The sequence below is a fragment of the Choloepus didactylus genome, chromosome 4, assembly GCF_015220235.1.
Source record: "Choloepus didactylus isolate mChoDid1 chromosome 4, mChoDid1.pri, whole genome shotgun sequence".
Lineage (NCBI taxonomy): Eukaryota > Metazoa > Chordata > Mammalia > Pilosa > Megalonychidae > Choloepus > Choloepus didactylus.
Window position 1 is genome coordinate 37158258 of NC_051310.1, and position 25125 is coordinate 37183382.

General features: G+C 37.1%; 1 protein-coding gene across 6 annotated transcripts in view; it reads right to left on the reverse strand.

Annotated features, from left to right (window-relative positions):
• Positions 1–25125, reverse strand: part of PSEN1 (presenilin 1) — a 105908-nt gene that overhangs the window by 51708 nt on the left and 29075 nt on the right. For 3 of the 6 annotated variants that reach the window (XM_037832361.1, XM_037832359.1, XM_037832360.1), the window contains exons 3-4: positions 13799–14055; positions 11656–11797 (exon numbers count right to left, since the gene is read on the reverse strand). In XM_037832361.1, coding sequence (XP_037688289.1) covers positions 11656–11797; positions 13799–14055 — 399 coding nt within the window. Of the gene's footprint in view, positions 1–11655; positions 11798–13798; positions 14056–14499; positions 15038–25125 lie in introns of those variants that run through there. The other 3 variants (XM_037832363.1, XM_037832364.1, XM_037832362.1) reach the window with 2 other exon arrangements.

Consider the following 25125-nt stretch of genomic DNA (forward strand, 5'->3'; position numbering starts at 1 on the left):
GAAAATCTTAAAGCATATGATAAAACCAGACAATATGGAGAACCCAAACCCAAACACCCAAATCGAAAGATCAGAAGAGACACAGTAATCGGCGCAATTAATCAAAGAACTAAAGGCAGACAATGAGAGGATGGCACAAGATATAAAGGACATGAAGAAGAACATGGCACAGGATATAAAGGACATAAAGAAGACCCTAGAAAAGCATAAAGAAGAAATTGCAAGAGTAAATAAAAAAATAGAAGATCATACGGAAATAAAAGAAACTGTTGGTCAAATTAAAAAGACTCTGGATACTCATAATACAAGATTAGAGGAAGATGAACAATGACTCAGCCTCCTAGAGGACCACAGAATGGAAAATGAAAGAAAAAGAATGGGGAAAAAAATTGAAAAAATCAAAATGGATCTCAGGGATATGACAGATAAAATAAAACGTCCAAATTTAAGACTCATTGGTGTCCCAGAAGGGGAAGAGGAGGGTAAAGGTCTAGAAAGAGTATTCAGAGAAATTGTTGGGGAAAACTTCCCAAACCTTCTACACAACATAAATACACAAAGCATAAATGCCCAGTGAACTCCAAATAGAATAAATCCAAATAAACCCACTCCAAAACATATTCTGATCAGACTCTCAAATACTGAAGAGAAGGAGCAAGTTCTGAAAGCAGCAAGAGACAAGCAATTCACCACATACAAAGGAAACAACATAAGACTAAGAAGTGACTACTCAGCAGCCACCATGGAGGCAAGAAGGCAGTGGTATGACATATTTAAAATTCTCAGAGAGAAAAATTTCCAACCAAGAATACTTTATCCAACAAAACTCTCCTTCAAATTTGAGGGAGAGCTTAAATTTTTCACAGACAAACAAATGCTGAGAGATTTTGCTAATAAAAGACCTGCCCTACTTCAGATACTAAAGGGAGCCCTAACAACAGAGAAACAAAGAAAGGAGAGAGAGAGAGAGAAAAATTTAACAGACATATATAGAACATTACATCCCAGGTCACCAGGACAAACATTCTTCTCTAGTGATCACAGATCTTTCTCCAGAATGGACCGTATGCTGGGACATAAAACAAGCCTCAATAAATTAAAAAAAAAAAAAAGAGTTTGTTCAAAGCACATTCTCTGACCACAATGGAATACAAATAGAAGTCAATAACCATCAGAGACTTGGAGAATTCACAAACACCTGAAGGGTAAAAATGAGGGGGAGATGAAAACATTCCCGGATAATCAAAAGCTGAGGGACTTCATCACCAGTAGATCAGTCTTATAAGAAATGCGAAAGGGAGTTGAGCAGACTCAAAGGAAGGGGCACTAAACAATTGACTGAAACTACACGAAGAAATAAAGATTTCCAGTAAAGATCACATGGTAAATAAAACTACCAATACTACTGTATTTTTTATTTATAACTCCACTATTTACTTCCTATAGGATCTAAAATACGTAAACTGTAATGATAAAAAAAAAAAAGGAAATACAGAAAGAAAGAAGTAGAAGACATAAAGAAATTTTATGACTAAAAATATAATACCTGAAATAAAAAACTCACTGAATGGGTTCAATAACAGAATGCAGATGACAAAGGAGTCAGTGAACCTGAAGACAGATCAATAAAAATTACCCAAACAAGTGACAGTGTGATTGTGAAAACCTTGTGGATCGCACTCCTTTTATCTAGTATATGGATGGATGAGTAGAAAAATAGGGACAAAAACTAAAAGAAAAATAGGGTGGGATGGGAGCGATGATTTGGGTGTTCTTCTTTACTTTTATTTTTTATTCTTATTCTGATTCTTTCTGATGTAAGGAAAATGTTCAAAAATAGACTGGGGTGATGAATGCATGACTACTGATTGTACTATGAACAGTTGATTGTACACCATGGGTGATTATATGGTATGTGAATATATTTCAATAAAACTGAATTTAATAAAAAAAAATTACCCAAACCAAAGGTGAGAAATAAGTTAGGGGGAAAAAAAAAAAAAAGAACAGAGACTCCGGACCCTGTTGGACAATAAAGGATTAACACTTGTGTCATCAAAGTCTCAGAAGAAGAGGATAAAGAATGTGTATAGAAAAAATATCTGAAGAAAATTCGGTTGAAAACTTCCCAAATCTGGCAAAAGACTAAACCTAGAGATTCAGGCAACTCGGCAATCACCAAACTGGATAAACACAAAGAAATCCTCACAGAGTCACATAAATTGCTGAAAACTAAAGTAAAAGAAAATCATAAAAATGACCAGGAAAAAAAAGGCATATTATGTACAATGATTCAAATGACTTTGGGGACATCTCTTCAGAAACATGGAAGCCAGAATACCATTTTTAAAGTGCTAAAAGAAAAGAACCATCATGACAGAATTCTCTGCCCAGTAAAAATATCCTTTGGAGTAATGGTAAAATAAGAACATTCTAAGATGAAGGAAAACTAACAATTTGAGGCCAGCAGACCTGCTCTTTGCTCAGAGGGGAAATGATGCCAGAAGGAAATTTAGAATATCATGAATGAAGGAAGAATGGGTATAAATATTTGGGTAAATATAATAAATTACTCTTCTCCTTCTGAGTTCTTTAAAATATGTTTGATGGCTGAAAGGAAAAATGATGACACTATATGATGGGATTTTCAATGAATATAGATGTAATATATAATGCAAGTATAACAAAGAGAGGAGGGTGTATATGTTGATAAGGGTTTTTTTAATGCGATTTTATTGAGATATATTCAAGTACCATAAAATCATCCACAGTGTACCATCAGTTGTTCACAGTATCATCACATAGTTGTGCATTCATCACCACAATTTTTGAATATTTTCGTTACTCAAAAAAATAAGAATAAAAATAAAAATAAAAAGTAAAAAAGAACACCCAAGTCATCTCATACCCCTCCTCACCGCTATCATTCATTTACTTTCTGTATCCATTTTTCTTCTCATCTGTCCATACACTGGGTAAAGGGAGTGTGAGCGACAAGGTTTTCATAATCGCATGGTTACACTGTGTAAGCTATATAGTTATACAACTGTCTTCAAGAATTGAGGATACTGGGTTGCAGTTCAAGATGATAAGGTTTTTACATTCCACTTGAAGTGGCATATATTGATTCTAAGTAGACAGTGAGAAATTAACAGGAAACAGACATGTTGAATAGTCCTTTTATAACTATTAAAGAATGTGAATTTACAGTCTAAAATCTTCCAAAAAAAAAAAAAAAAAATTTCAGGCACAAGTGGTTTCACTGGCAATTTTTACCAAACATTTAAATAAGAAATAGCATTGAGTCTATGCAATTTCTTCTAGAGCACAGAAGAGGAGAAACACTTCCCAACTCACGTTATGAGTTCGCCATTACCCTGATACCAAAGTCAGACAAGGACAGAACAAGAAAACTACCAAGTAATATCCCTCATGAACACAGAAGCAAAATCCTCAACAAAACAATGCAAATTGAATACAGTAATATAAAAAGAATAATACACCACAACCGAGTGCCTAAGTATGATTTATCCCAGGAATGCAAAACCAGTTCAATCTCCAAAAAAATCAATCAACATAAGTTACCATTCTTTTTTTTTTTTCCAAAGTTTTTGTTTTTTTTTTTTTTTAATCAGAGAGCAATCTTAATGTGCCACACACACATACACATTAACAACATGGGAAATCAGAGTAGAAGGTAAAGCGTGAGAAAAATCCAAGATCTGTGGAAACAGTTCAGAAGGATAAAGATTACTTGATTTTTTATAAAAGATCAGGTAATGTATACAGAAATTCCTGAATGCCAGGCACTATTTCTAGTGCTTTATGCATATCAACTCATTTAACCCATATAACTTCGTGAGTAGATACTACTACCATCATCATTTTACAGCTGATGAAATGAGGCTTACATCAATTGCCCAAGTCACAGGCTTGGATGCAAATCCAGATTTCTGGCTCTACAATCAAGGGTCTTAGCCACTCTATTATACTTCCTCAAAGCAATTTTTTCTATAATTTTTTTTACTAGAAAAAGCATACAGAAAATAGAGTCTCCATATACCCCCACCCCTCACAGTTTTCTCTATTATTTACACTTTGCATTAGTGTGATATATTGGTTATAACTGATGAAACAACATAATCATCATTGTACTCTTAACTATAGTCCATAGTTCATATTAGGGATCACTGCGTTGTACACTACTGTTTTTTTTCATTAGAGAATTTGTGGATTTACAGAACAGTCATGCATAAAATACAGGATTCTCATATACCATACCATCACCACCATCCTCCGTTGGTGTGGATCACTTGTTATAATTGATATCACATTTTTACAACTGTACTATAAATAAAGCCCACAGTTAACTTAGGGTTCACTGTGTAGTATAGTTCCATGGGTTTTTTTTTCAATTGTTTATCCTGTTACCATATGTATAATCTAACATTTACCCTTTTAATCATATTCAGATATATATTTCAGTGCTATTAATTGCATTCACAATGTTCTGCTACCATCACCATCATCCATTACCAAAACATTTTCATCACTCCAAAAAGGAAGCTTTAACTTCCCATTCCCTACCCCTACCCCATCCCCTGGTAACCTATGTTCTAGATTCTGACTCTATGAGTTTGCTTATTCTAATTGTTTCAAATCAATGAGATTATACAATATTTGCCCTTTTGTGTCCGGCTTATTGCACTCAACATGACATCTCTGAAGTTCATTCATGTTGTCACATGTCAGGACTTCGCTCTTTTTTAGGGCCAAATAATATTCCATTGTATATACATACAACGTATATACAATTATGTATATATACATTCAATTCATTGGTTGATGGACACTTGGGTTGCTTCCATCTTTTGGCAATTGTGAATAATGCTGCTATGAACATCAGTGTGCCAATATCTGTTTGAGTCCCTGCTTTCAATTCTTTGGGGTATATGAAAGGCGGGTCATATGGTACTTCTATATTTAGCTTTCTGAGGAACTGCCAAACTGTCTTCCACAGAGGCTGTCCCATTTTACATTATTTTTCTGATTCCTCTTCAGAACTTGTTATTTTCCATTTTTCCAACAGCAGCCATTCTAATGGGTGTGAAATGGTATCTCATTGTGATTTTGATTTGCATTTCCCTGATGGCTAATGATGGTGACTAACTTTTCATGTGCTTTCTGGCCATTTGTAAATCTTTGGAGACATCTCTGTTCAAGTCTTTTGCCCATTTTTAAATTGGGTTATCTTTTTTGTTGTTAAGTTGAAGGATTTCTTTATATATAGTGGATATTAATCCTTTATCAGATAAATGTGGTTTCCAAATATTTTCTCCCATTCTGTCGATTGTCGTTTTACTTTCATGATAAAGTAAATGTGAGGGATAATTGGCTGTTAATGTGAGGGATGATTTCTGAGTTCTCAATTTTTTCCACTATGTAGTCTATATGTCTATCCTGTGCCAGTACCATCCTATTTTCATTTTGTAATACGTTTTAAGATCAGGCAGTGTGAGTCCTCCAACTTCATTCTTTTCCAAGGTGGCTTTAGCTATCCAGTGACCCCTGCCCTTCCATATATACATTTTTCATAAATCCAACTTTGAGATATATTCACACAACATAAAATCCATCCAAAGTATACAATCAGTGGCTCACAGCGCCATCATATGGTTGTGCATTCATCACCACAATCAATTTTAGAACATTTTCATTACTCCAAAAAATAAATAAAAATAAAAACAATTTAAAAAATAAAAACAAAAATAAAAAGAACACCCAAAATATCCCATAGCCCTTATCACCCCTTATTTTTTATATATTCTTTGTCTTTATTTTATTAACTCATCTGCCCATACACTGGATAAAGGGAGTGTCAGTCACAAGGTTTTCACAATCACATGACCACACGATAAAAGCTATCTAGTTACCCAATCATCATCAAGAATCAAGTCTCCTGGATTACAGTTCAACAGATTCAGGTATTTCCATCTAGGTATTCTAATACACTAGAAACTTAAAGGAATACCTATATATTGCATAGGAATAACCTCCAGAATGACCTCTTGACTATTTGAAATCTCTTAGCCACTGAAACTTTATTTGTTCCATTTACTTTCCCGCTTTTGATCAAGAAGGCATTCTAAATCCCACGATGCCAGGGACAGGCTCTTTCCTGGGAATCATGTCCCACGTTGCGAGGAAGACTTACACCCCTGGAGTCATATGCCATGTAGCGGGGAGGGTAGTGAGTTTATTTACAGAGTTGGCTTAGAGATACAAGCCACATCCGAGCAACAAAAGAGATTCTCTGGGGGGTGACTCTTAGGCATAGTTATAAGTAGGCTTAGCTTCACCACTGGAGAGACAAGTTTTATAAGGGTAAGCCTCTAGATCGAAGGCTTGGCTTATTAAACTGGGAGCCCCTACTGATTAAGAGAATAGCAGGAATTCCCCAGGTGGAGAAGTTTAATAGTTCCACATTTTCCCCCAGTCTCTTAAGGGGACTTTGCAAATACTTTTTTATTTTCTGTCCAAAATATTATGGGATGTATTGGGGTATTACATTAGCCTGTACAGAATAACAAGATCTCATTCCCTATTTTAGGTTCAATGTAATTACATTTAGATAAACTGACCAGACAGGTTAAATTAGATAATGTACTACAGAAAATATAAATTTTGTACCAAATAAACCTCTCTTCCTTTGGTCTCAAACAGACGTTGAAGTTTTAATATACAGCCAATATTATCCTTTACCCTGTATTCTAATTTACCTTAGTTTCATTCACATCTCTAAGTATAGTCTGATCTTTTTTTCAGCTTCTTTAACAGTTGCTGCATGGAGTAATGCTGACTTTCAGAGCTGCAGTACTCTAACTCTGAGTCTCAGGTATCACACTGGAACCCAAATTTCCAGGAAACTACCAGGTTATACACAAGAGCTCAGTATCTCAGAAATTTGAAATAACAGTTAAAACTCAGGAATAGATGTGACTGCTGTAAGAGCTTATAATCTAGGAACCTTTATAGTAAGCCTTATCAAACATTCTGTACTCCTTAATCATTGACTGCCCAATCTCTGCCCCCAGTCTATCCCGATAGCCTATGCTCCTGAATTCAATTCTCAGCATTTGCTCATTATAGTCCGTTTATATTAGTGAGGCCTTTTGTATATAATTTGTATACACTGTATATTTGTCCTTTTGTTTCTGGCTTATTTCACTCAACATAACGTCCTCAAGTTTCATTCACCTAGTTGGGTGCCTCCCTCACGACTTCAGTCCTTCCTGAAGCTGCTCAATGTTCCACTGTATGCATAAACCAAGTTTGCCACTCCATCCATCGATATACGCTTAGGCCACCACCATCCATTGCAAATCGTGAATAATGCCACCATAAACATCAGTGTGCAAATGCCTATTCGTGTCCCTGCTTTCAGTTCTTCCAAGTATATACCCAATAACAGGGTTGCAGGATCATACAGCAGCCCTACAACCAGCCTCTTATGGAACCACCACACTGCCCTCCAGAGGCAACTGCACCATTCTACTTCCCTACCAACAGTGAATAGGTATCTCTCCCTCTCAACTTCTCCAACACTTCTATCTTTCTGTTTATTTTTTAAACAGTTTTATTCCTACACCATACAAACTGTCCTAAGTGAACTATAAAAGACTCCCAGCAAAATCACATTCATACCACAATCTGTATGAGAATGTTTCCACTTCTTCCACAAAGAAGGAAGAAGGGGTGGTGGGTGCGTGGGTGGGGGTAAAGAATAAAAAATAAAAAGGAGAGACAACCATCACAACCACAAGAATCCCATACCCCTCCCTTATATCACCTCTCCTTATCCTTCCATATAAATTTGATGATTGGCTTTTCCATTTCTGCAAAGAAGGTTGCTGAAATTTTGAATGGGATTATGTTGAATCTATAAATCACTTTGGGTAGTGAGGTGGTATGAAGTTGTTTGTACCCCAGAAAAGGTCATGTCTTTTAATCTATTCCTGTGGGTGCAGACCTGTTGTAGGTGGGACTTGGGGTTAGGTTATTTCATCAATTGAGATGTGGCCCACCTCATTCAAGGTGGGTCGTAATTCTTTTACTAGAGTCCTTTATGAGAGGTTAAAAGACAGAAAACCCAGAGAGCTTAGAGAAAAGCCTCAGAAAAACAAAGAGAGGATCCTCAGAAGCTCAGAAAAGAAACCACTGAAGCCAGAAGCTGAAAGCAATGAAACCTAGGAGAGTAGAACCAGCAGACACTGGCCATGTGTCTTCCCATGTGATAAGAGGTGTCCCAGATGCTGGCAGCCTTTGTTTGGGGAAGGTACTGTCCTGTTGATGCCTTAATTTGGAATTTTCATGGCCTTAGAACTGTAAATTTGTTCTAATAAATCCCCATTGTAAAAGCCAACCCATTTCTGGTATATTGCATTTCATCAGCTTTAGCAAATTAAAACATCTTACTTTCCCAGAGGACTGACACAGTGCTTTTCACATTATGGACACTCAACATTTGCTTTCAAACAAATTAAAATGCTCTCACATTTAATTAAACCAAGAACATATTGGAGCTTTGCAAAATGCTATAACACCTACCAAGTTATTCTTCCACCAAACTGTTTTCCAGAGGCTGCACCATTTTTCCTTCCCACCTACAACGTATGAGTTCCTATTTTTCTGCAACCTCACCAGCACTTGTTCTCCATTTTGAAAATAATAGCTATTCTAGTGAGTGTATGGTGGTACCTCACTGTAGTTTTAACTTGCATTTCCCTAATGGCTCATGATGTTGAGAATCTTTTCATGTGTTATTGGCCATTTCTGTACCTTTTCTGGAGAAATATTTATTCAAGTCTTTGCCCATTTTTAAAATGAATTCTTTATCTTCTGCTGTTGAATTATAGGACTTCTCTATATATTCTGGATATTAAAACCTTAACAGATATATGGTATGGTGGGTTGAAGCTGTATATAGCCCAGAAAAATATGTTCTTAAATCTTACCCATTCCAATTGGTGTAAACCCATTGTAAGCAGAACCTTTTGCTGGGGCTACATCAGTTACGGTGTGACCTCATTCAGGATGGGCATTAATTGTCTTACTGGAGTCCTTTATAAATGGAATGAATATAGAAAGAGAGACAGAGAAAGCCACAGAAGCAAGAAGCTGAGAGCAACAAAACCCAGAAGAGAAGGGAGAGACCAACAGACACTACCATGTGCCTTGCCATGTGGCAGAGGAGCCAAGGATCACCAGAAGCTTGTCTTTAAGGGTGAAAGCATCAACTTGATGATGCCTAGATATGGACATTTTCCTGACCTCAACCATGAGCAAATAAATTCCCAACCCATTTTATGGAATTACTTTGAGCAATGTAGGAAACTACAACAAATGGTTTCCAAATATTTTCTCCTATTCTATAAGCTGTCTTCTTACTTTCTTGAGGATATCTTTTGATGTACAAAAGGTTTTAATTTTGGTTGCTATATGTGCTGCAAAGTCAAAGAATCCACTGATTGATACAAGGTCCTGAAGTTATCTCCCTATAGTTTTCTTCTAGGAGTTTTATAGTTTTAGTCCTTACATATAGGTCTGTGACTCATTTTGAGTTAATTTTTGCATATGGTATTAGGAAGGGGTCCACTTTCATTCTTTTGCATGTGGATATCCAGTTTTCCCAGCTCCAATTGTTGAAGACTATTATTTCCGTATTGAGTAGACGTGGCATATCAAAAATCAATTAGCCATAGATGTGTGGGTTTATTTCTCATCATTTGATCCCATTGGTCTATATGCCTGTCCTTGTATCAGCATTACATTGATTTGATTACTGTAGCTTTGTAATAGTTTTGAAATCAGCAAGTGTCGAAAATTCCATATAGCCAATTATATAAGTATTTTAAAAAGGGGAAACCAGAAAACCTGGAAGTAAAGTTTAGGTTTCAAGAAAGAAAAGAAGAATTCTATCCCTCCAATGAAATCTGGAAAAGAATCAAAGAACAAAGAAGTATATCCTTCAAGTAAAAATCACAAAGTACTTCTAATAAGAGGAGAAATGGAACTGGAAGGTAAACACTTCTACACAGAAAAAAATATCTATGGTGAGAAAAAGAATAAAGAAAAATAATTAAGACAGGAGCATATTTAAAACAAGGAGAAGAAAATGCTTCTGAGCATGAGTTTACAGCCTTTGCTTTCCGGCCTCCTGAGTGGTGATGACTGCCTGTCATCATCCTTCCCAACTTTCATCTTCAATGTTCTCCTTAGCCTGACTAATTTCAGACTACAGATGATCATCACTTTGGTGAAAAATATCTTTCTACTCAAAAGTACAACAAATACCAAAGTTAAACTGTATAATTTTAGAGTTTGTGATCACTGAAAAAGTATTCAATCATACTAGTGACTGACTAATATGTCACTATTACTAGTCACATAATAATAATATTATTATTATTATATAAATTTAGACCTTTGGTTTTGCCTGTAAAAATTAGCACAATTTTTTTTTTTTAATTTAATGCTGGTGAAGATGAGTAAGATAGAGACTCTCATTCATTATTGGTGTTAAGTACAAATCGATACAATCCTTTTGAAAAAGTAATTTTGAATACCGAGAGAGCTAAAAGCAAGTACATAATGTGCCCTATAAGTTCCATGTCTAGAACTTTACCCCAAGGAAATAATTTGAAAAATCGAAAAAGCTCTAAGCATAAAGACATTCACTGATTTTTATAATAATGAAAATCTGGAAACAATTTAAATATCCAACATTAGGGAAATTAGGGGAAGTAAATTACAATATTCCCATTGAGTCAAATATTCTGTAGCCACTAGAAATATTTTCTTAGAATTTGTAACATGGGAAAATGTTTATGCCAAAGTAAAAGAAAAGACAAACACTGATTACGTATCATTTTAACCCATGTTAAAAAAATATACAGAAATAAATATTAGAAGGAAACAGAGTAGACCCTAACATTTGGGAAGTTTACATTTATAATTTGTATTCTTTGAAAATGACTCTAAAGGTCCATGACTTGTAATAATCGGTATTTTTCTGAGGCATGAATCTGAAATACATACCAGGCAGCTGAAATTCAGGAGTCATTTAGCCAGAGAACGAGCAGAGGGGAGGCTGGAGGTAGGGGGTTGAGTCGGCACAAAATTAGTGCTATTGTAGGAGAGATGGTGAGGAAACAGATGGCTACTAGTTTAGAAGTGGAGATCTGGTCAGTCACCAATGAATTCAGCACCAGCTTCTGAAGGTGATTTTGTTGTTCTAAACTCAAATACGAAAATCTGAAAGTTTTTACTAATACCTCATTTTATGGGGACAATTATATCCTAATTGTGAGGGGATTTACAAAAGTCTTAGGATATATCCCTTCGGAACACTCTAAGTCTACTGTCCAATAAAATGTTAAAACCACTTAAATTGTGACATATGAAAATATTTGTTTTCCATTTATGCATTTTTGTACTTTTAAAATGTTCCACAGTGAGGGGGGAGAAACACAAATTAACTTAGCTCCAGAAGAGAAGCCCTTTTTCTTTGCTAGTCCAAGTAAGTTATCTGTGACAGGAAAACCCAATCATAAAAAGAACCTGGTGGAAAGCAAAGTCTGTGTGTCTCACGCTCACCTTATAGCACCTGTACTTATACAGAATCACCAGGAGGATGGTCATGACAACAATGACGCTGATCATGATGGCAGCATTCAGAATCGAGTGCAGGGCTCTCTGGCCCACAGTCTCAGTGTCTTCTGTGAATGGGGTATAGATTCTATAATAAAACAAAAAAGCCCCAGGTAAGTGTTAATGGATATCGCAAACCACATACACCCTCCAAACCAGAGATTTGTTCTCCTTTGGTTTAATTAATATCTTGTAAGTCACTTTTTTCCATCTCATCTTCCAGCCAAGAATTTTTAACCTAGAAAAATAGCTGTACTCTAAAACAATTGTTTCAAAATCAAAGAAAAGATCTAAAAGGGAGGTGAAATGACATTTGGGACAGACACTGGCTCCATCTAGTGGGTGCTTTATATTGAAATAATTACCTCATCAAAAATTTTTATCCCACAGCTTATTAATGATTTGTTCAAGAACCAGATTCTGCCACATAAATTACCTAGGCTACAAGTGGTTGTCAGAGGAAGGAAACATGGCTTAAAATTATTGTCTTTCATCTGTAGGATTATTGAAGCAGGAGTTGCCTTGAGATAATGTCACATATCCATCTTCCCCTTATTTCCCGTTCTAAACACTTTTATTCCAGGTGCCAATGTTCCCAGCTAAAATACTTCATTATTGACTCCCTTTCAGTTAGATGTGGCCATGAGACTATGTGCTGAGATATAAGCAGATGTATTGTGAGGAACTTCTAAGAAAGGAGTTGATTCTGCTGAGATGTGTGTCAGTGCCCTTTTCTCGATTACTCCTTCCTTCTTCTCTCTGTCTGGAATGAAGGCTGGGGTTCCAGCAGCCATACTGGGCCCTGAAGTAACCTGGAGGATAGAAACTAAAGAAGAAAGAAAGAAGGAGCCCAAGTACTTGATAACTGTGGCGCTGCTTAACCAATCTGGACTGTCTACCTCTGTACTTCTCTGTGGGAGAGAAAATAGTTACATACCATTTAAACCAATTATTGTGATTTTTCTAAAACAGGGGTCAGCAAACTTTTTATGCAAAGGGCCAGATGGTAAATATTCTAAGCTTTGTGGGCTACACGGTCTCTGCTGCAACTACTCAACTTTGCCATCGTACTGTGAAAGCAGCCGTACACACTACATAAACAAAAGGGCATGGCTGTTTTCCAATAAAACTTTGTTTACAAATACAAGTGGCAGCCAGATTTACCTATGGGCTGTAGCTTCTCAACCCCTATTCTATAATATGCAGCCAAGCCCAAGCCTAATTTATATAGATAATATTCCCTAATCCCTTTTGACTATCGTCTCCAACTCCTGCCCTTCACTTAAAAGCTTTGGCTTTCAGAATACCACAGAGTTTTTCAGACACTTTTGAATTTCAAATTCTAAAACTCAGTTAAAACTCCTTTTTGAGCCCCTTGAGAGTCCTAGAGACAGAACTAGACAACATCTGAATCAAAGCATTTTTGTTAGAAGCAAAGGACTGATACCAGTAGCACCAGGAAATCTCAAGTCAGCTCTCAAAGAGTCCAGAGTGCAAATTTGCAATATTTAATCATTCTTTAACAATTTCTTACTGAGAAAATATTTTTTATACGCCTGGCCATGGAGAAAGAGTGTCCTCATAGAGCTTACAACAGAGAAGGAAGCCAGGCATTAAATAATGTAAATAAATATTTGCAAATTATGAAAGTGAAAAAAACTGGGTGCTATGAGAAAGAATAGCAGAAAGAACCTAATTCTGTTAGGAGGGTCAGGGAAATTCAAGAACCTAAGTTTTCAGCTAAGATGAGAAGTATGATCAGAATTAACCCAGCAAGTTAGAAAACGAACAGACATTCCAGACAGAAGAACAATGGACCCAACCTCCCCAAGGTAGGAAAGATCATTCCTCGACTCTTTACCTGCTCAATTCCAGATAAACTCAGGCCCATCTAGTAACACTGTACAGGACAAATAATTCCATAGCCTTCACCGTCTCCACTTAGAGCATGAGACTCAGAGCTATCAGAGAGGATGGACTCTCTAGCCTTCAAGCCCCTTCAGTGCAGAGGCCTTTATGATAATGTCAACACACTATGAAGAAAACCACAATGGCCTTGAGAAAAATAAAACACAACACTCATACGTACAGTTGCCCATCCTTTCGGGTATAAAAGCTGACCGATTTGATGGTAGCCACAACCACCACCATGCAGAGAGTCACGGGAACAAAGAGCATGATCACATGTTTGGCACCATATTTCAATGTCAGCTCCTCATCTTCTTCTTCATCTTGTTCCACCACCTGCCGTGTGTTACCCTGGGCTCGTCCATTAGATAATGTCTCAGGGTTGCCATCCCGCCGCCTCTCACTGTGCTCATGATGCTGCCGTTCTCTATTGTCATTCTAAAAGCACAAGAAAAACTTCTTAAATAAGACCAACTCTCAAAAGAATCAGGGTATTCTACATCAAAAATAGAAAATGTAACAATTAGTCCTGGGATTAACAACAGGCCCATCTCTACTTGAGTTTCAAAAACTTGAGGCAAGAAAGAACCAGAACCAATTTACAGGACTTACGCAATGTGAAAGTCTAGATTATTTACCATTGTTCCCTGAAGGCACCCATGTCCTCTCTTTTACCTGGCTCTTGGCTTACCTCATTCTCACCTTCTATTCTCAACCTAATATAATTCTATTCATCTCTGAGGTTTGACTCAAATACAGACTCTTGCATGAAACCCTCTTTACTTACTCCTGTTGAAAGCAGAGTAATCTCACCCTTTTTTAATTCAATAAGCACTTTCTACCTATGGTTTCATACCAAAGTTATACAAGGAACTGTCTTACCTTCATTATTAACGACTTCAAAATCCTTGCAGTGATGTACAAGAGATCTCTCTGTATTACTGCTTACAACTGCATGTGAATCTACACTTATCTCAAAAGCAATATTCAATTAAAAAAAATCCTTGCAGAGACAAACTATGCCTTAAACTTCTACTTTCCTAAAACCCTTAATCCAGAAACTATTTTAAAAATCTTTATCTTTTCCTGTTTTTCAAGTTCAGCATCTTTTTTGGTATCACTATTCACATCTTAAAACTCAGTTTTTATAAAGGGTAGAATGAGTAACAAGAATAACAATAATAAAAATAATACATAACTGGACAAAAACTACCCCCACCAACCCCTTTCTCACAGATAAGGAAACAGGAGAGGAGATAAAAGCAGAGGGTAGTCACTTTGCTGGAAAGATATAATTAGCTTGGTTAAGACAGAGTTTTCTGAGGAACATCATTTGAGAACACTCCTCTCCTGTACCTCATTTTTGAGGACAGAGTATAAATTATTACTATATAGTATTATTATTAATTATAAACACATTATACATTTAACAAAAGCTTAAAATCATAACAATGTAAATTATAGCTTAAAATTATATAAATATGTGCTTTATATTTAAATCTCACAGTCATCCCATTATCACCATTTTACCAGTGAGGAGAAAGACACAGCTACTAAGTGTTCCAGATAAGGTCTGACTCCAGAAATCAAGTTCTTAACCACCTCTTTATTTGCTGTTCACAAAACAATGCAGGAGCTCTGCAGACTCCACTGTGGCTGAGAGTTCTTATATATTTTACTTTTAATATTAACCCCACAAGTAATTACCAAAATTCTACTATATTCCAGGTACTTTGCTGTAGTAATACTGAAATTAAATAAGAACTAGAATACTGAAATTAGTAAGATCTAGACCCTGCCCATAAAAAGTTCATAAGTTACTTTTAATGTGACACATATTATATTAGAGATATGAACAAAGTGCTATAGGAAATGATCAATACTTTGTGGTCAAGAAAGGCAACATAACAGATAAAATTCTTGAGCAGGCTCTTCAAGAGTTAAGTGGAGGGGGGGTTGGCTCCATGCAGAGACAACATTAACAGAGGCACAGGGGTGTAAAAGAGAAGAGTAAAGTCTACTCGGAAAACCAGTGAACATTCCTGAGGTGGTTGAAGAATAGGGTTTGTTGGTGAGGGTGGCAAGAAAAGGCTGGGAACAGGCTGTAAAGAACCTTGTTTGCATGCCAAGGACTTTAGACTTTACCTTGTAGGCAACAGAAAGTCATAAAAATTGTTAAGGTTGAAGAAGTGACACAATCAGATGTTTCACATTTAGGAAACTTGATTGAGTGGTGACAGAAAATAGAAGTATGACTAAGATATTTCCAAACTAGAATTGACAGAGCTTTGTGGCAAATTAAATGTGAATGCTCAGGAAGGAGGAGTCAAGGATGACTATGCGGTTTCCAGCATAAGGACCTAGGTAGACTGTGACGGCACAAAAAAGTAAACAGACTAGAAGAGAGGAAAGAAGAGACATTTTAGTTTGGGTAATGGGCAAATCTGAAGTACCTGCATCCAGTCAAGAAAATCTCAAGGCAGCTAGCCATAGGTATTTCAAGCTCAGAAGAGAGTTGGGGAAACTTTAATTAGTCTATACAGCCATGTAAGAAGAGAATACAGAGTGAGAAGACTATCAGAGAACATTACCTACTCCTACCCCCAGCTTAATCAGCAGGTGCTGGGAGAAAACCAACAAAAGAGATTAAGATAAGAATAGAGGAGAGCGAAGCCAAAGGAGGAGGACATCTCAACGAGGTGCTATTAAAGTCAAATAGGATGACAACTGAAAAGCCACTGAATTTGGCAATGCGAAGTTCACCAAGGTCTTTACAAAATTAAAACAGCAAAGAGAAGTCAGATCGTAAATCATAATGGACTGGGAAACAAATGGAAATTGGAAAGTAAAGGCAATTATTCTTTGAAGCGGGAAAGAAAAACAGGTCACGTGACAACAGAGAAGGATGCAAACTTGAAAAAGTTGCTTTAGGGCTGTTAGAGACTTGAGCATAATTGTAAGGTCAAAGTATGGAGTTAAGATTAGAGGAAGAAACCAAAAATATAAGACAGATTGATGATAACTGATGGAATAGGGTAGGGGGATAGGAAAGGAGTTGGTCCTGCAAAGGCACTGGTGCCCTCTTCCTTACTTTGGAGGTCAGGGAGTAACTGACTTCACAGGGAAAATATTTAATGAAGACCAGCCACTATGAGGAATGGAAACTATTCCCAATCATGAAAGAAAATAATTTTTGCTAAACATAAGTCCTAGAGTGTCCAAAGTCCACTACAATTAGGATGAGAAATGGTTATGATGAAGGTGGATCTGGAGCACAGGGACACAGAGTGCTAGAGAACTGAGGAGCAGGAAAGTTGAGGGAATCCATACTCCTATTTTCTCCGAGGAGGTGACTAAGCCATCTGCTAAGAATGTTATGTTTGTGACTAACGTTCAGCAATACAATTATAACCAACCTGGTGGGCTGATTAATGTTCAATATAAACTAAAATACAAGTAATAATAGCTTATTTTCAGACAGCATTTGATAATTTACATAGCATTCTCACATTATCTTATTTAATCTTCTCAATACCCTGGGAAATCTTGGTAGATGAGCAGAAAAGCTACCTGTCTAAATCTCAAAGCCAGAAAACAGCAGAAGCCAGTTTCAAAATCTGTGTCCTTCCTATGGCACCACAGCTGCCCTATTAGGCTATATGAACAGTTTAGCTGGGTAAGTTGAGCATGAAAGAGGCAATCACAATATGCTCATTCACAGTAATCAACTGGATGTTCTGGTTTGTAATGAACATTAGCCAACCCCACCCAACCCCACGCTGCTTCTGGGGGTGATGACAGGATGCTACAGCACTGTTTAACTCAAGAGTAATACACACATACACACAATCATTTGCACAAAACAATCCTCTTTGGAGTAGCACTTTGAATATTATTTTATAAATGATTATTTGTTTTAATTTCTTTTTTAAAGTATAATTTATTTATTTAGACACCATTCACATGATTCTAAAATTAAAAAGCATAAAAAATATGCAGTAAAAGCCTCCCTCTTAATTATCTTCCTGGTTTACCAATCCCCCAGGTTTCCACTGTTACTGAATTCTTCAGAATCTTTTCAGAGTTTCTTTATGCATACAGGAGCAAATCCAAATATATACTCTTACACTCCTACACTTTATTACACAATGGTAGCACACTAAATGCACTTTGCTTTCTTTTCTTAACTATGTATCCTAGAGATTTTTTTACATACACATTAGTACATAAAACACATCTTCATTCTTAAAATTTTTTTACCAGCTACATAACCAGTGTATGAATGTTTCATAATTTATGTGACTAATCCCCTAATAATGGACATTTAACTTGCTTCCAATTTTTTTCTATTATCAACAATGCTGCAATAAATATCCCCTGTAAGTCATTTCACATGTATAAGCATATTTGTAGAATAAATTCCTTCAAGTATAATTGCTGGATCAAAGTATCTATGCATTTGAAATTCTTATGTATATTACCAAATTGCCCTCCCTATGTGCTACACTAGTTTAGAGACTCAGCAACATAGGAGGGTGCCTATTTCACTACACTCCTTGCCAACACTGTATGTTATCAAATGTTTAGAGTTTTACAGATCTGTTAAGTGAAATATGGTATCACGGTGTAATTTTAATTTCTACTTCAGGAAGGCTGAGCACCTTTTCTATGAACTAACTATTCATATCCTGTTTCACTTTTCTATTAGGTTGCTGATACTTTGTTTTAGTTTCTAAGTAAAATTACTGCACTAATTAATTCACTAATTCAAAAAACAGTGAACACCAGCTATGTGCCAAACACCGTGCTAGGGGTCAGGGATATAGCAGTGAACAAAAAAGATAAGGTTTCGCTCTTGCCCAGCTCCTAAGAGATACCCTCAAAGCCCTTGGAATATCCTGCCTATTAAAAGTGTCTTTGTTACCTGAAGCCTAGGGCCAGGCCAAACTTTATATTAACAATGTGATCTGTGGTGGGGACCTTGGGCCATGCAGTATCAACCTTACTTCTGGAGGGGATGGAGAACTAAGGTCAGCTACACAGTCAGTCAGCAATGCCTCCGTGACTGACTTCCAATAAAACCCTGGACAGCAAGGCTTGGGTGCCAAAACTCCATTGCAGGTGTCCACACATCATTTACGGAAGCATTAAGGGCTGTCTCTACAACTCTTCTCGGAGAGGACAACTGGAAACGTACGCCTGGTCTTTCCTGGTCCCTGCCCTATGTGCCTTTTTCCAATGTTAATTTTAACCTGCTTCCTCTCACTGTAACAAACCGTAACTGTGAGCATAACAGCTTTTCTGAGTTCTGAGAGTCCTTCTGCTAAATCATTCAGCCTAACAGTTGTGGGGATCCCCTGAACATATTTCTCAACTAAAAACTATAAAATATTGCCAAGGGAAATTAAAGACCTAAATAGATATAGATATACTGTGTTCGTGAATTGGAATGCTCAATACTGTTAAGGGATCAATTTGGCATTCAACGTTATCCCAAAGTCCTAGCAGGCTTTTTTTTTGTAGAAATGTTTGTAAAATTCATATGGAAATGCAAAGAATCTAGAATAGCCAAAACAATGTTAAAAAAGAAAAACATTGGAGGACTATTACTACTTGATTTTAAAGACTTATTATACAGTGACAGTAATCAAGAAAATGTGGTATTGGCACAAAGATAGACAAACAGATCAATGGAACGGAACACGAAGTCCTGAAACAGAGCTATACATATGTGAACAACTGATTTTTGACAAAAGTGCAAAGGCAATTCAGCGGATAAAAGAGTCTTTTAAAATAAATGGTGCTGAAACAATCAGATATCCATATGCAGAAGAATGAACTTTGATCTATACCTCACACTGTATATAAAAATTAACTCAAAATGGATCACAGACCTATGCAAAACCTAAAACTATAAAGCTTTTAGAAGAAAATATAGGAGAAAAACTTTGAGGACTTGGGTTAGGCAAAGATTTCTTTTCACCAAACATGATCCACAAAGGAACAAATTGATAAATGGAACTTCATCAATATTTGAAATTTCTGCTTACTGAAAAACACTGTCAAGAAAATAAAAAGAAAAGCCACAGACTGGGAGAAATTATTTGCAAAGCATATATATGATAGAGGACTTGTATCCAGAATACATCAAGAACTCTCAAAGCTCAGTAACAAGGAAGGGAAAAAGCCACCCAGAACACTACTGACCCTGGGAGGAAGCAAGCCTTCTAATCAACACCTTAATTTGGACTTCTGGCCTCTGGAAAATTCATCTTTCTGGAGCTGGCCCTCTGCCATACTGGCAACTGAATGCAGAAAACAATGTTACTGGATGCTGAAGATTACTAAAGGGGACCCAAAGACTTGCCCTGATAAAGACGGAGATGTGAGAAGCTTTAGGACTCCATCAATGACAGAAGCTTTGAACAACCAACTAGAAGTGGCACAAACATCTTCCTCAAAGTCCAGAAAACAGTTAAAGGACAGCAGTAAACTGAAAGAAAAAAAAAAGGCTATTAAAAAGTGGTAGGAGCTCGTGATGCCCTGGCTGGCCCCTTCCCCACTCCTTACCAGTTCAGCGCAGAGCTGGCTTGCACTCCCAGTGCGGATCCCTAGTCCCAGTTCTTGAGGGAGCAGAGTAACCTTCATGCACACACTGGGAGCATATATGTCTGGCCCAATCTGTCTGGCGGCGGGCTGAGGGACTTGCTGTACCAGAACTTGGCCTGTATATAGAAGGTGGCTCACAGAGCTCTCCTCAGATCACTGTGGGAGAGCAGTCAAGTGGCTACCTGGAGTGAGGGATTGCTGGCTATAGGACTGTTTTGGTTCTGGTTCTATTATGCCCCCCACAAAAGTCAAGTTCTTTAATACAATCTTGTGCAGGCAGACTTAGTCTTTTGATTAGGGTGAACCTTTTGATTGAGAGTTTCCATGGAGAGATGACTCACCCAGCTGTGGGTATGACCTTTGATTAAACTAATTCCACGGAGGTGTGGATGCCACCCATTCAAGGTGGGTTTTGATAAGTTCACTAGAGTACTTAAGAGAGCTCAAGAGCCAACACAGACACTGACGCTTGGAGATGCTTGGAGATGCAGACAGAAGTACATCTGGAGATGCTAATCTAAGAAATGAAGCCCAGAGTTTGCCCCGGAGAAGCTAAGACAGGATCCCCAGATGCTCAGAGAGAAACACCCTGGGAGAAAGAAGCAAGGACACACAGGAGCTGAAAAAGAGGAGCAAAGACAGAAGCCCAGAGGCATTTTGGAGAAAGACATCTGAAACTTAACCCAGGAGCAAAGGACCAGGAGATGCCAGCCATGTGACTTCCCAGCTGACAGAGGTGTTCCAAACACCATTGACCTTCCTTCACTGAAAGTATCCTCCTGTTGATGCCTTAGTTTGGATACTTTTATGGCCTCAGAACTCTAAATTTGTAACCCAATAAATCTCCTTTATAAAAGCCAATCCATTTCTGGCATTTTACAGGACAGCAGCATTAGCAAACAGGAACAAGGACATATAGTACAGTGCTTGGGACTGAGGAAACTGTTTCCTAGGAAAGAGGGAACATTCATACCCATGTAAATGGGGGAATTCCTAGACCTAATGTGCATGGCTAAGACAAGATTCATGCACAGAAAGGACCAGGGAGGTCCCTACATTTGGGCCTTGAGCTATTCTCTAAACTCATTTTATAGATAAGCTCTGAAGAGGAGCACTTGCACAGGTCAATATGCAGTGCAAGGACTGGGAGAGCTGTTTTTCCTCTTTTTTTGGTTACTTCCTGGCATTAAAGGAAAGCTGTGTTATAACACTAGCTGGTCTGTGTTGCTCAGATGTGGCCCTCTCTCTCTAGCTAAGCCAACTTGGCAGGTGAAATCAATGCCCTCCCCCCTACATGGGATCGATCAGATACCCAGGGGAGTGAATCACCCTGGCAACGTAGAATATGACTCCCAGCGAGGAATGCAGACCTGGCATCGTGGGATGGAGAACATCTTCTTGACCAAAAGGGGGATGTGAAAGGAAATGAAATAAGCTTCAGTGGCAGAGAGATTCCAAAAGGAGCTGAGAGGTCACTCTGGTGGGCACGCTTACACATAATATAGACAACCCTTTTTAGGTTCTAATGAATTGGAATAGGTAGCAGTAAATACCTGAAACTATCAAACTACAACCTAGTACCCATGAATCTTGAAGACGATTACATAAAAATGTAGCTTATGAGGGGTAACAATGTGACTGGGAAAGTCATATGGACCACACTCCCCTTTGTCTAGTTTATGGATGAATGAGCAGAAAAATGGGGGAAGAAGAAGAAGAAGAAAAAAAAAAAAAAAAAAGGCACCCAGTGTTCTTTTTTACTTTAGTTGTTCTTTTTCACTTTAATTTTTATCCTTATTATTTTTGTGTGTGTGGTAATGAAAATGTCAAAAATTAATTTTGGTGCTGAATGCACAACTATATAATGGTACTGTAAACAACTGAATGTATGCTTTGTTTTGCATGACTGCATGGTATGTGAATAATATCTCAATAAAATGAATAAAAAAAAACACTAGCTGGTTACAAGTTTAAGGAACAAATACCTCAGAGTCTAAATTTCAGTGATAACACACTAAAATATCAAAATGTCCAGATTTCAACTAAAGATTATAAAACATATGAAGAAAGACAAAGCAATGGCCCAGGCAAAGAAGATTAAGGCATTAGAAACCATTGATGAAGAGAATCATACCTGGGACATTTTAGACAAAGACTTTAAGAAAATGGTCTTAAACATGCTCAGAAAGACAAAGGAAAATATGCACCAAGAACTAAAAGAAATCAGGAAATAATAAATGAACACAAAGATTATCAACAGAGAAATGGAAATTATGAAGAGGAACTAAACAGATCTAAAGATCATACTGGCAGAAATTTAAAATTCTCTAGAGGGATTCAACAGCAGATTGGAGCTCGCAGAAGAAAACAATCAGTGAACTTGAAGATAAGGCCATTGAAGTTATGCAGTCTGAGGATCAGAAAGAGGAAAGAAAGAAGAAAAGTGAACAGAACCTGAGGAACCTGTGGGACACCAAGTGTACCAATATAAGCATGGTAAGAGTCCCAGAAGAAAAAAGAAAGGGGCAGAGAGAATACTCAAAGAAATAATGCCTGACAACTTCCCAAATTTAATAAAAGGCATGAATATATACATCCAAGATGCTCAATGAACTCCAAACAGAATAAACCCAAATACATCCATACCGCACGTTATACTCAAACTGTTAAATGCCAAAGAAAAAGAATTCTGAAAGCCACAAGAGAGAAGCAACAAGTCACATACAAGGGACCCTCAATAAAATTAAGTGCTGATTTCTCTTCAGAAACCATGGAGGCAAGAAGACAGTAGGAAGACATATTTAAAGTCCTGAAAGCAAAAAACTGCCAACCAAGAATTCTATACCTAACAAAACTGTCTTTCAAAACTGAGGAAGAGATTAAGACATTCCCAGATAAACAAAAGCTGAGGGGGACTTCATGACCACTAGATTGGCCCTACAAGACATGTTAAAGGAAGTTTAAAGTTAAAGAAAGGACAGGATGCTACATGAAGAAATAAAGATCTCTACATGGATAAATACAAATAACAGCATTACTGTATTTTTGATTTGTAACTCCACTTTTCCTTCCTACAGAATCTAAAAGGCAAATGAATTACATGAAAGCAGGGACAGGAACAGACACTTGCACACCAATGTTCATAGTGCCACTATTCACAATTGCCAAAAGATGGAAACAATCCGAGTGCCCATCAACCAATGAATGGATAAACAAAATGTGGTATATACATATGATAGAATATTACTCAGCAGTAAGAAGGAATGAAGTCCTGAAGCATGTGACAACATGGATGAACCTTGAGGACATAATGCTGAGTAAAATAAGCCTGACAAAAATGGAAAAATATTGTATGATTTCATTAATATGAACTAATTATAAAAGGTAAACTCATAGTCATAAAATTTAGAATAATGGTTACCAAGAGAGAGAATGAGCCTAGAGAATGGGGAGTTGTTGCTTAATATGTACAGAATTTTTTACTAAGTTGAACTTTACTATCCATTTGGAAATGGACAGAGGTGACAGTAGCACATTATTGGGAGTATAAGTAACAGTGCTGAATTCTCTGTGAATGTGGTTGAAAGGGGTTGTTTAGAGTCATCTATATACCCTGAAGGAAAACTAGAGGTTAAAAAGTGAGAATGTATAACACAGTGAACCTTGTGGTGCATGATGTCTCTGATTAACACTACAAATATAACTAAGTTTTTCCATGAACCAGAATAAATGTACAATACTTTTAAAAAGAGTTAATAAGAGTGGTATATGAGAAAAAATGTACCTTTTGCAAACTACTGGCCACAGCTAACAATATCTTAATCTTTTTTCATCAACAGCAACAAACGTATACCACATCAATACTAGGGATCAACAGTGGGGGTGGGAGGTAAGGGGTACAGGGTGTTTTGTTTTTTATGCCTATTTTTTATTGTTCTTTTTGGAGTAATAAAAAAAGTTCTGAAACTGTGGTGATGATTGCACAACTATGTAACGATACTGTGAGCCACTGATTGTATACTTTGGATGGATTATAGGGTGTGTGAATATATTTCAATAAAATTTGCATTAAAAAGGCAAATGAATGAAATGTAATGATAAATCAATGGTTTTGGATTCATAATGTATAAATATGTAATTTGGAATAAGAAACACAAAGTGGGGGGGATGGAGGAGTACAAGAATATAGTGTGTGTGAATGCTATTGAAGTTAAGCTGATATCAAAGCCAATGAGACTGCTATAGATTTAGGATGTTAAATTTAAGCCCCATGGTAACCACAAAGAAAATACCAAAAAATATGCAAACTCATAGGGACAGAAAGTATAGTACCAGTTACCAGGGGTGTGGGGCAGGGCAATGGGAAGTTAATGTAAAATGAGAGTAGGGCTTCTGTTTGGGGTGAAGGGAAAACGAATGGTGGCGAAAGTACTGCAACATTGTGAAAGTGGTGAATCCCTCTGACTGGTATGTCTGGGAGGGAGTGGGATGAGAAGATTTACGTTGTATATGCTTCCACAATTAAAAAGAAAGATAAACTAAAAATATAATGACAATTAAATGCAATACATAGATACTGGATGGGATCCAAGAATGGCGGAGAAAAGACTCAAAAGGACATTACTGGGACATTAGGAAAAGTAAAAAGGAAAACAAAATGCCAGTTTTATATCAACATTAAATTTCTTGAACTTGATAACTGCACTTAAGGTGCTTATATAAGTGAGTATCCTTATTAGCAGGAAATGTACATGGAAGTATTATGTGTTCAAGGAGATGATGTGTGCAACCTGCTCTCAAATGTTCAGAACATACATAGATGGATAGATGGATGGAAGAAGGAAGGAAGGAAGGAAGGAAGGAAGGAAGGAAAGCAGGCAATAGCAAAGGTGGCAACAT